General features: G+C 39.0%; 1 protein-coding gene across 1 annotated transcript in view; it reads right to left on the reverse strand.

Moving 5' to 3' along the window:
• ANO2 (anoctamin 2) overlaps positions 1-13,327 on the reverse strand; it is a 290,309-nt gene that overhangs the window by 149,592 nt on the left and 127,390 nt on the right. The window contains exons 12-13 of the mRNA XM_023749823.1: positions 5,668-5,802; positions 922-1,082 (exon numbers count right to left, since the gene is read on the reverse strand). Coding sequence (XP_023605591.1) covers positions 922-1,082; positions 5,668-5,802 — 296 coding nt within the window. The remainder of the gene's footprint in view (positions 1-921; positions 1,083-5,667; positions 5,803-13,327) is intronic.

Below are 13,327 nucleotides of genomic sequence, written 5' to 3' on the forward strand. Positions count from 1 at the left end.
TGTAGAAGTCGCATGGCCTTGCTGGTCTATGATCCAATGGGAAAGCTAAGGGCTTGTACATCCATGATGAGTAAAAAGCAGGTGGCTACTCAAGATGGGCTGAAACATGTCAACTTAGTCTCTTTTTTTAATACATGTGGGTGTGCCTTCTTGGAAATGCTCAATTACCACAAGGTTGTTATTCCAAGTTATCCCAGTTTGTAAAAATACAAGTGTGTGTGTGTGTGTGTGTGTGTGTGTGTGTGTTGTCAGATGGCTATGGCTTAGAGAAAGTTTATTACCCTGATACTCTGGGATGGGAGGGGCAGAAAGGAGGAGAAAGACAATGAAGGAACTCTTTGTTCTTTCCTTCACAAATCCCTTCACAAAGTGGAATATTGAAAACACCACTGTGGTATTAAGTAAAATCTCTACAGTCTATACTCATGGTATCCTAGAAATTACACTGAACCTGGAGTCAGGAGACCAGGTTTAGGCCCTTTACAACCAGCTAACTCTGTGACCATGGCCATGATTCCACCACTCTATTTTGGGTGATAGCTATGACTTTATATGTCTTAGATGTTCCTAGAGGTGCATTATGGCTGTGCTAGGGGTTTTCAAAATATTCACTGGTTCAAATTCTGAATAAATCATACATGTGACTAATACAAGGTTAATATTACTGTATTTTTTTAAAAAAAAAAAATATATATATATATATCCATATATATATATATATATATATATCCATGATAATATCCTTAGTTCTATTTACATTTATGAGTAAAAGAAGTAAACCTATTATCCCTAAAATACTTCTTGAGATACAAGGACTAAATGCTAAAGGAAGTAAACTGAAGGATATGGCCATTAGAGCATAGTCACTGTACCCATTTCAAGGTACCACTCATATAAGCGAGCCTCATGATAACCACTTACCCCACAGAGCCATGAAGATGGAGAAGAAGACAGTGGCAGGATTGTCAAACAGGTGGCTGGCCCGCGCTGTACCACAGGCTGAGCTGAGGTTCCAGTAATCACAGGACTTGTCACACAGGGGACACATGGTGAAGGCATTCTGCTGGTCACACATCTCTTTGCTGCAATAGACAGAGGCTACTGGGTCAGATGGAGCTCACACAGGACCCACCCCAAACAAATCACCCCCAAGACATCTCCCACTTCTGAATCCATGGCTGATCTTATCAACAACATACATGAGGTGTGTTAAAGAAGGTGGGATTGGATTTTCCACTTTGAGAGTGTTGTTCTTATGTTTTGTCCAAAAAAATAAATAGGCCACCTTTTGAGGTATGGAGCCCCCACCATTAGAAATTCCCCAACAGAAAGTTAGTGATCATTTGTCAAAGATGTACACTGAAAGATGGCTTATAAAACCCCCTTCAAAATGTGTGGAGTGTATGAGGTTGTTGGAAAGCACCAACAACTGTGAATAAATCACCCGCCTGAAGTTAGATTTCATCATCATTCAAGCATAGACTGTCTTCAAATCTGGATTGGAAGCCTTTTTCTTAGTACATCCACATTTGTAGAATGGGGATTAATAACCTCAACCTAATAAAAATTATCATGACCATGAAATGGGATTAGGGGAAATGAAAGAATGAGGTAAATTTTTCCAAAGTCTAGATTCTACGATCTTCAAGAGAGAAGCATGAGTCAAATAACCATCGCCTATATTCTAACCGATTCTCAGTACATTTCTATTTAATGGACTGATGAATACATTTGAAATTCCATTCCTTCATTAGGTGATTAGCTGAATCCAATAAACTTAAGCTTATATGAGTGCTTATAAATAAGAACCAAGGAACTACCAGCCCTAACTGGCCTCCTAATATCTCTCCACACCATATATTGGCAGGAAAAGTAATGAACTTATCATTCTGGTGTGTAATAGTCCTCCTGGAGAATGGGTAGAGGGTTGGGCTTTTGGTTGGGAGGAAAATGGTGGAGAACTCAAGATTTCATGAAAATGAAGCATTGGGGAGGTAGGGGTTCCTACACTGGAAACTGCAGCTATGTTTTCTCCAGAAAGAGGCAGCAGAGGGAGCTGCAGAGCATGGCTGGCAAGTGGGAGGCCACTGCCAGGGTAAATAAGCTGGTACCCTGTGTGCTAAACAAGTGCTTAGATTTAACCCAGAAGTCAAGGGATGCCTGGATCTACTTTTCCTTTATTAAGAAGTTGAAGGGTTTAACTGAGGGCTGTCACTGTCTGTCAAATGCCAGCTTTCAAGCTCGTTTTAATGAGCTATTAAGTCCACAGCAGGGAAAGGCCCTTGTGTGAGAGAATGGAAACTCTAGGTCTCCGAGGATAAACCCTGGTTCCTCCACTGACTTGCTGCTAAGCTCTCCATTGGCAAGTGTCAATAGCAGTGACTCATTCACATCGACAACATTAAAGAGTAACATCTCGTTAATAAGTTCAGCTGTGCTAGCTTCACCTGGGCACATTCTTATTGTTCACTGGAGAGCCTGGTTTATTTCAAGTCTTCTGGGTCACATAAGTGTTCGCTGCGTAGTTGAGAAGGAGTTGCTGTTTTCAGAGAGGAGAGGACCCTCTTGAAAAACAAATTCACACAGAAAATTGTTGGTCTGTATAAATTCTAGTAAAGCACTGTGCTTTGAAGCTGTGTCTGCGAACATCTGAGTAGAGACTTTGTTCTTCAGGGGTTTTTTACACATAGGTTGTGGGGGAGGGATAACCCTAGTCAGCGTAATCTTAATCAAATCTAGTCGGGGCTAAAAAGTCAGGAATGAAAAAGTATTAGCAACCAACTTGGTGCAAAGAATTTTGGAGCTTAAGTGCTATGTAAATTACTGGTTTTAAAATTAGAGTACAGTCAAGTATCAATCATTTGTACAAAATTGTAGCCAGTGTAGCACAGATACTCCCCATATCATTTAAATTGAAAGTCAGATGTTTTGTAGGTATTGATGGTTGTTTTTGGTTTCGGTTTTTGGATGCAAGCAATTTGAACAGAATTCTGAAGAAATTCTACCTCAGGAGGACATTCGAATGACTGGATTCTCTAGAAAAGCTGAAAGATGAGAGAAACTCACCTAGAATTGGAATCATGTCTAGATTATTCACTGGCTGCATAATCTACAGATTCCTAGTAATAAGTAACTGTGGCTATAAATCTAATAGTGTATTTCTTCAATCTATCATTTTCTCTAGAAAGCATAGGTTGATAAAAACCCAGCCTGAGTGGTGTTCTCAATGAGTGACTCATGGCTTACAGGTTAGGTGGTACAGGACTGTGCTAGCAGAAAGAGAGGAGGTGCAATGAGGCAATTATTCAGACAGACCATCTGTTATTAAGGTTCAGACCTAAAGTAACCAATTTTTTTTCAATATGGTTTAAATTAATCTGCTTTTTAAAAATGCTCCAGTCTTTCCTACCTATGTAAGCAAATGCCTAACAAATGGAACCAATCCCTTGGTGAGCAGAGGAAAGTTCTATAGATGTATCATGCACATATGGAATTATTACTTACAAATGATACTTGTATCTCACATATCAAAGTTATTGGCAATAAAAGGTACCGTTTAAAGTTCCACGTAATGTAAATTTTCTGGTTTTGATTTTGTACTGTAGTTATACAAGACATAACCATCAGGGGAAATCGGGCAAAGGGTACATTACACCTCTCAGTACTATCTTGGCAACTTCCTGAATCTATAATGTGTTCAAAATAAAAAGATTTTAAAAAGTGATACATAGGTAGTAACTTCCCAGCTTAATGCCAAAATTAGAAACCTCTGAAATAACCCCAGGAATAGTGCAAGTTTTTAATTATGTTTAGGAGTGGCTGGTAGACACAAAGTCTGAAAAAAATGTGAATTTATTTAGATTTAGTATTGGGATTTGGAGGCCATTCCTTTGTTGATAGAAGTGATATTTTGTGAATTTCCATCAGGCCCACAGAGCTTGGACTTTTGGTGGGTATACAATTCTGATTTAAGAACAGTTCTTTAAAAAAATCTTCACAATATGATTAATTTTTTCTATCATTTATACCTTCTTGGTTTGTCATGTCCTATCATGAATCTGAAAAAGTGACAATCAAAATTTCAATTTTTAAGAGTCAATCTCAAACTTTTTGACTATGACCTATAGTTTGAAAGTATTTCACATCATATTCCAGTAGGGAAAAATTGTACATACCATCTTCTTATAAACATACTCATATATCTAAATAAAGTCTCATGGAACAATACTTATACCTTCTTTTGTGATGAATACTAATATTATATATCATTCTACTCTATCTTATTCTAGTTCACTTAAAAGATAACCATTAAATTGATTCCATAACTCACGAATGGGATGCTACCCATGGTTTTTAAAACATCGTACACTCTGATAGGCAATATGATACATCTACAATTATAATAATCACATTTTACATGCCTACACATCTGTACATATATGAGTGTGTGCATGTGCATAGACATATGTCTTTGCAGCATGTACAGATGATAGTCAATTCCAGCTGCAATGGTCACTGTCATATGTATTCCCATATGGGCACAAGTTCTAAGTCCTGATGTAAACCAGCATACTGATGCCCCACCCATTATACTGGCATTGGTTCTTTAAGCACTGTATAGAGATTTCTAGTTTTGATCAACCTGGGGTTCAGCTCTCTAGGGATCACAACTGAGCAAGAGAAGCATGGAATCCGTGTTTTCTGAGAATGCATCAGACAAGGCCAGTTGAAGTTCTTGGCTGCCAGGGAGAATATGAGCTCTCTGGAAGACTTCACAGCTTATTGGGAAAAGCAAAACTTTGGAGCAGCATGCGGCCAAATCTCAACCCTGACAATTAGTAGTTGTTGAAGTTGAACAAGTTATATGACCTCATTTATTGTCCATTTCTCCAACTCTGTTAGGTCAAAATAATAACTACCTTATACAGAGTTTACAATGTTGATTTCTACAGCATCAAAGAAACTAGTGCATAAAACCACCTAGCACCATGCCTGGCACAAGTCGGTATTTGGTAAGTATTGGTTCTTCCCTGATGCCAGAGGGCAAAGAAAGTAAGCACTATTTTTAAGTGCTTACTTTCTCTGTAGGCTTTCTCTTCCTCATGAGGACTAGACTTTGTTCCATTTCTTGGTTCTCCAAGAGCCCCACCATGAGAACTGTCACTGCCTGTAGTTTCCAACTCCTGAACCAGAGGCTGAGCCTTCCTCAGTTCCAGACCTGCCTGCTTCTACAGTCTCACAGCATTTTATTCCAACAGTGTTTGACCGAAAGACATGTGATCTCTACCCAATACCACTTAATACTTCCTGCCTTGGATCTTATGGGAAAATATGGGGTCGGGGAAAGTGAATCATGAAGTTAAAGAAAGCATTTCTCAGGCACAATTTTTTCATCTGGCTTTATCCACCTGTCCAAATCAGTCCTGGCTCTGGAGAAGAGCTTTAGTAGGAAAGAATGTGGGTCACGCCCAGCATGGCTATGAAGCCATTCCCAGAATCTGTAGCTCCAAGATCTGGCTCTGGAGAAAAGTTGTGTGTGTAGTAAGGGAAGAAGAAGGATAGAGGGTAAGGACTTTGGAAGGAGATGTGTGAAATGTACTTGAAACTAAGATGAAACTCCAAACTACTAACATGGGAATTGAGCCTTTTTCTTTAAAACTGTCTTACCTGGGAATATCTTCTTCAATTGTTGCACATCCATAAAGAAACACAATCACACCAATTATAGAAGATGGGATGAGGAATGATGTATATAATCCCAGCCAAGCAAAATACAGTCCAATTTTTTCTCCAAAATACTTTCTGGAAAATAAGTTATAACACATATTAAGAACATCATAGATGGAAAATGCATTCTCCGGTGAGGATTAGCAAAACAAACAAACAAACCAAAAAGAACATCGTATACGTGCCTCATTTCTGTTTGTTCTAAACCTGACAATGGGTCAGCATAAATAAAGAGGAATGGAAGTTACATGAGAAAAGGGGGACCTCAGCACAAGGAATCAGCAACTGGTCATTTGTGAAATGAATTACATTTCATTGGAATGACATATACACACCTGTCCTGGCTGATCATATGAAATAGCTACAAGAAGAAATTCAGCCCTAACAACAAACAAAAAATACTTCATAAATTTTAGCATCTTCACCAAACAAACATGAATAACACATCATCTTTCATGAGTGCCATGAAACCCACAGAAAAACACTTTTTAGAACTAGCTTATGTAAACAACACACACAAATTATATACTTGAGGATGTACACTTATGTACAAATATTAACATAAACATATTCACAGAAAAATGATTAGAATAAATTTGATAAAATAGTAGTAATATTTTCTTTGGCTAATAAAATTATGGGTGGTTTTTTATTTCTTTGGTTTTATAACTTCCTGTATTTTTAATTCTCTACTTATTAATGAATTACTCTTATCATTTTAAAAAAATGATTCATTTAAAAGAAAATTTGCCAACCCATATCTTTTTTTTTATCCCCAGCTCATAAAGTTAGTAAATTATCACACTAAGCCTCTAAAAAGAGTTTTTCCCTTAAATAAATATTGGTTATGGACACTTGATGAGAAAAATATAATCCACAGAGGAGCAGAGTATCTTATTTCTCAAGAGACTCTGACATAAAATCCAGGAGGGAAATGGGAGCTCAGCCCACTCTGTGATGGAAGCATGAAGATTGAGAAGAACAGTGAACAGTCTCTTGATCCACTACCAGTGGGGCTGCTCTCAGTTAGGATGCAAACAACTGAGAGAAAATGTAGCATCCACCCTAACAAAAAGAGAAATATGCATAATCCGTGAAATCAGAACTTTTTTTAATCCATCAGAAAGTGGAAGCTGCAAGAAACCAGGTGAACTAAATTTTAAAGAGAGAGAGAAGCCCCTCCAAGGAAAAGTGAGACATAAACAGCTTCACATTTGGCAGAGCCTGGGAGGAGTAGTCTTCATAAGCATGAGTAAGAAGAAATAGAAAAATGTTAACTTCTGGAAGGCTGAGTGTATGTTAGCCTACAGGTTAGAATAACTCGGAGCTCCAGACACAAGATGAGTTTGCACTCATTCATAAGATCCTATCCAATGACCACCACCCAGTAGTCATGAGGAGGATAATGGGCAAGGTAGGAAAATGGGGAGAGCTCCTTTAGTTCCACACAGCCATAAAAGCCCACCCACCTCCCAGGACCATCTCCCATTCAGATAAAAAACCTAAAGCACTGAATAATAAGGTCAGCAGTCTGCTGCTGTGGGAGGGCCAGAAGGCACACCCCTCTGTGGTAAAGGGCTGCTGAAAGCTGAGGGTTTCGGGAACAACGAGAACAAATTCTCAGCCCTCCACGGCCCACACAAAGTATATGGTAATAGCATCCCATGGAAGAAGAAATTTGAAATCTGTGGTCCAGTGAAGGTGATGTTAGCAATGGCAAAATCCAAACCTAGCTCATCCTCTGACTATATTGACTCCAATTATGTTTGAAAAAAGAAACCCAAATGACTGATAAACATATAAAAAGGTACTCAACTGCCTTAATCATCAGATCGCCAGATAAATGCAAATAAAATCACAATGCAATACCTCCTAGAATGTGAGAATGGCAAAATGAGAAAGAAGAAAATACCAAGTATTGGCCAAATGTGGAGAAACCAGGACACTCATATGGTGCTGGTGGGATGTATACATATTGAATCACTTAGGAAAAACTGCTTAGTGGTATCTACCAACAACTCTACTCCTAAGTATATGCCAAATAGGAATGAATATATGTGCATCAAAAGATATACATAAGAATATTCACAGCAGCACTATTTATAATAGCCTCAAACTAGAAACTACCCAAATGCATATAAATAACAGAACGGATAAATATATATTGTGACATACTTGCCCATGAAAATGAACAAATTACAGGAATTCCCAACAATATGGACAAATATCACAAACATAATGCTGAACAAAAGTAAGCCAGACACTACAGAATGTATATATTGTATTTATCTATATGAAGTTCAAAAACAAAATAACTGTGCTAGAAGTCCAGATAGTAGTTAACCTTAGGAAGGCAGTGACTAGAAGGGAGTTAGTAGGGTAAGTAGGGGACCTTTGGGGTACTAAAAATGTTTTTCTTTGATCTAGGTACTGGTTGTATGGGTGTGTTCACTTTGCAAAAATTCAGCAAGCTATACATTTATTGTATGTACACCTTTGTGTATTATAGTATACTTTTATTTTAAAGTGGTTTTTAAAAGATATCACATGTGCTATAATCTGCAGGCCAACAGATTCCCTGGAGATCATTTGTCTTCAAGTCAGACGGCATTTAATCCATGTCAGACATACATATCTTTCAGGCCCAGTCTGTCACCAGACCTCAAGAGGAGTTTTCACCTGAATGAAGCACAAAGACCAGGCTAACAAAAGACAAGGCTTCCAGAGCACAGAGGCCAGCCCTGAAATGCAAGGTTGGCATTTGATCAGGCAGCCCAAGGCAGTGATGGAGGCCGAAGGATGTCTGCACCATTCCCAAGTGATCAGGTCAGAAGTTGAGCAAGAGATGATTAGCGTGGAGCAGATGTGCCAGCAGGGCATGTTCCACAGGAGCCGGCCCTGTCAGCTGGAGAAGGGAACTTCTGTTCTCAACTCCTGCCAAGCCCACATCACCTTCCTTCCTGGTCTCACAAAAAGCTGTCAGGCTTTCCTGGCCCCTCAGGGGATGGATTAAAGGCAAACAGATTTGGGTGCCCTTAGCAGCATTATGGGCAAGTGCCCAAAGAGAAAGTGCTGAGCCTTTAATTAAAGTTCACCATGGTTGATTCTCTGAAAGACAGCCTCGAATTTCCCAGCTACAGACAGAGCCAGGCAAGCCAGCAAAGGCTCTCCTGGGTGAAACCAGGAGATGGGGGCCAACGTGGATGAAATAGTCAATTCAAGGCTCAAGTTCCTTGTCAGAATGGTCTCCCCCAGCTGAAGGCTGTCCCCACCACCATTCCCTTTACAAGGTGGCGTCCAGCTGAGGAAAAAGTGTGTATACCCTTCTGATGGCAGAGGAGAGGGAAATTCCTGGGGCACTGGTCAAAACCCCAATTTCATTTTCTCCTGCTGTCCCCCATTTGGGCTTTGCTCCAATTCCTTGGCCTCTTATGTTCCTCGTACACATCACATCTGCTCTCACCTCAGGGCCCTTGCTATGGCTGTGCCCTCTGCCTGGAACACTCCTTCCTCCGGCCTCACACTCACTTCCTCAGTCTCTGCTCCAATATCACCTCCTCAGAAAGGCCTTCTTTAATCACCCCCTCCCAAACGTCTCCTAACCTCTCACCTTGCTTCATTTTTCTTCATAACACTTACCATTACCTAACATTGTTTTCTAAATGTGTTGGTGTTTTTGTCCATTTCTCCTGCTAGAATGTAAGCTCCATGAGAGCAGACACTTTTTCTCTCCTATTCACTATTGTGCCTAGAATATGCCTGGGACATAGCAGTGACATAATAAGCATTTGTTTAATGGATGGCTGAATCCTCACAATAACACCCATCATGGGGTTACTAGGCCTGTCTCTCTTCTATGTAGAGGGTGAGCACAGCTCAGAGAAGTTGAGTAACTTGTGTAAAGTCACACAGCAAACATGATAGAATCCAGACTCCAATTCTGAGCTGCCTGATTTCAAGCCTATACTTTACCCATGACACGTGTCTCTTCGGTCACAGAGTAGATGATTATGCAGATTTCAGCCTCCCAGTTTGCAAAGTATTATTAATTGTTTTCAATTTTAGTAGAAAACTGAAAAGAACCCTATCGATCATCCAAAACTAAACTCTCCATTCAGTGATTTACAAAATCCTATAGCCCCCAGAAGCTCATTCACATCAGAAAAGGCAGTCACGGCATGTGTTCCAATTTCTATTTGTTAAATAAGCAATACATAAAATGATTATTTAGACAGTTTCTGTTTATTAATGAGCAGCATGAGAGCTTCCAAGTACACATCAGATGGTGATTAGAGACACATGCTCATGGCTAGTTCCCCAATCATTTATCACCCAGTGGTTTTGGCCATTTTACATTGTTTTCATTTTCATTCTTAAATATTGTTTGGTGTTGTTTGGGTTTGTGTGTGTTTTTTTTAACTCACAACCAATCTTTAAATAAAGATGGAAACATAAAGAACATCAGTGGTGAAATATAGCATGTCAATGAGAGCATAAAAATGGCAAGAAAGAATTAGATAAATTTGCCTCAATGATATTCACACAGATCTATAACTGCATACAACTGATCAATTTATTATATGATGTATAAAGATATGTCATTACCAAAAACCAATGTTAAAAGAGGGGGTGTTATATCCAATTGGCTTCTTAGTTATTGGGAGTTAAAGATTGTCCCCAACTACTATGTATAATCGGCAGAAAAATCCTTGCAAATATAGCCTAAAACTTTTAGCTCGTCATTTAGGAATGAAGGATAAATATTAGCTAATAAACCAGCTAAATTTTTCACTCAAACTACAAATATGCCAAATTTCAGAACATAAAAGTGTGTGTTTTTCTATTTTGAAACTATAATATGATGGTAAATTTTAATCTAAGTTTTTATATATATCATTACCTAAACCAAAGATGACATTCCGCTATTTAAAAATGTATTTGCTGGAACATATTTTCTTATACAATTTAATATAATAACATAAACAGTGTGTGCCACCTCTATTAAAAATGAAAAGGATAAACTTGTCTTTATGTATGAATAATATTATAAAAGACTGTATGTAATGAATTTTATAGTACAATATCCATTTAAAATATTTTAGAATCATTTCTTCATCATTTTCTACATAATATTGACTTAAAAACAATTCCTAAGGGAGTTCGGGGAATTAAACCTGTGCTGCCATGAAGGTGGCTTGTGTGGAGCTGCAGACCCTTTCTCCACCCAATGCCACCAGCTCTATGCCCCAACAGGGTAACTTCAGTGGATTGTGTCAATCAGACCTCCTGACTCTCTGCCTGCTGGACTGGCCAATGGGGAGGCACCAGCAGGAAATGGAAGGATGGTGGAATAAAGACCATGGGCAATGATTCCTCCAACGGTCTGGCCTGGGTTGGCAGTGGGGGCCACAGCTCCTGTCAGAGTGGTAGCTTCAGCACCGCTCTCTCTGGTTCCATAACCACAACCTACTCTTGCCCCTTTTAGCCTAAAGGTGCTACCAACTCCCCACTGTTGCTGATCCCTGGGGTGTTCCCATCCCTTGTGGATTTCCCTTCACCATTAACTACCTACTTGAGTGTGTTACTTCTTCTTTAAATAATACAAAGTTCAAAAGTCAGAAAAGGGGATGGGAGGATTTACAAGTTTCTGATCTGTTACAATTCTCTCATTTTACAGGTTAGGGAACTGGGACTGAAGGACATTACCAGATTTGTCCAAAATCACCACCAATAACTAGGCAGAGCCACAAGTAGAAACCAAAACTTAACATGGAAAAAATAAAGACTATACATTGTTAAGATTGTTAGAAGAGTTTTATGAGTTAATATATCATCAATTGCTTGAAACAGAACTTGGCACATAGTAAATATGCAGAAATGCTAGCTATCATCATCACCACCACCACCATCATCATCACCATCACCATCAGCAACAGCAGCGTGTGCTAATTCTCAACCCAGTTGAGAAAATAAAGGAGATAAAGACTTAAAAATATGCAATCCTTCTTGCATAAATATTTTAAAATTAATCCTATTTGGTATATGGATAAACCAAAGCCCCCTTTAGTATGATGAAAAAGAGGTTCTGGGGTTCATGACGTGCTGAGAGCCCAGGGTAAATTCAGCCCCCTCTGACCACTTGGCCAAGTGCCCTGTTCAGCAAACATCCTGCACAGCTGTCACAGAATGGCCCTGCTTCAAGGTCCCCCAGCAAGTAGGTGCCACTGTTAACTGAAAATGACCTTCATCTCACTGAGTTAGAAATATCATCTGAGACAGCAAAAGAAAAGTGTTTTTAAAATTCTAAAACAAAATATTCCAGCACAAGTTACTGTGGCTTCCTTACTCCACATTCTTCCAAAACAGAAAAGAGACCAGAGATTTGAATAAAAAGAGGTTGAATAATTGTTTTAACTTTGCTGTTCCATAATGTGTGTGGGTGACAGAAAAAAATAAACCTTCTCCATATGACAAAAGAATTGTTCTTCAGTGTTCTTCAATATTCTCAAGGGGAAGGAAGACCAGTACTATGACATGTATCAATCATGCCAAGTACCAGTTACATTTTATGTGAAAGTTTGATGAAGAAATGTCTTGATACAAAACATAGCATTTACTATAAAAGCTCACGGACAATGTTAGTGCCGAAGTTTTTGAAGAGCACTTGATGCCATGGTAGAACCACTAAGAAAGCTGAGTTAGAGCCTAGCCTCCCAAGCTACATGTTCTTCACCGAGACATGGCCATGTCCATCCTGAGCTCTGTAGCCTCTGTTCCTCCCTCAGTGTTCATACATGTGAAATCTCAACTCTGGTTGTTTTTCTTTCAAATGCCAGGTTAATTTTCACCTTAAAATAACCCTGTTTGTTCTGTCCTGGAGCATTGACCTATTTTGGATAACTTCTCCCAAATTTGCTCCCTTCTCATCCACTAAAGAAGGGAAGAAGAGGAACATTTATTGAGCACCTATATGGCTTTTTACATACATAAATAGTTTAATCCCTACACTGTGAGTTAGGAAGTATTCCCTCAATTTGCATATAAGGAAAACAAGCCTCAAAGTTTAACTTATGCCCAAGTCCACATTTAGTTGCCACATAACTAAATTTCCAACCAAAGTCTATCTTGAGAGTCTTTGATCCCTTTCACTGCCCCACTGTTTTGCCAATTCCAAATCCTTTCTTTCCACTGCTAATTGTACCTCTTTCCTCTACCACTAGAATATGACTAATGGACAAGAGAATAGGAATAATTGTATATAACACACGCATACGCACAAAGAATACAAAATGGGAAAAATCTCCATTGTCTCATCTTGACCCAGAAGATCGCTATGTACCCATGAGTCATGTTAAAAATTATAGAAGAATAAAAATGAAAAGCTTCCAAATTGTTTTTTCCAACTATTACGCATTAGCCTGAGCACCATAAATCTTTTCCTCAGTCAGAATAGTTTCTCCCTCTACTTTCTCCAAGGTGGACCTCCTTTGCCTCTGAGAATGTCCACTACCTTAGCTGCAGCCTTTGGTGTGGTGAGCAGTAAATGATAGTAAGGAACTAAAGAGCATGGGCTCAACACTTTGATATAATAGCTGTTTGA

This window comes from Myotis lucifugus, unplaced genomic scaffold (assembly GCF_000147115.1).
Source record: "Myotis lucifugus unplaced genomic scaffold, Myoluc2.0 scaffold_10, whole genome shotgun sequence".
In the NCBI taxonomy this organism is placed as follows: Eukaryota; Metazoa; Chordata; class Mammalia; order Chiroptera; family Vespertilionidae; genus Myotis; species Myotis lucifugus.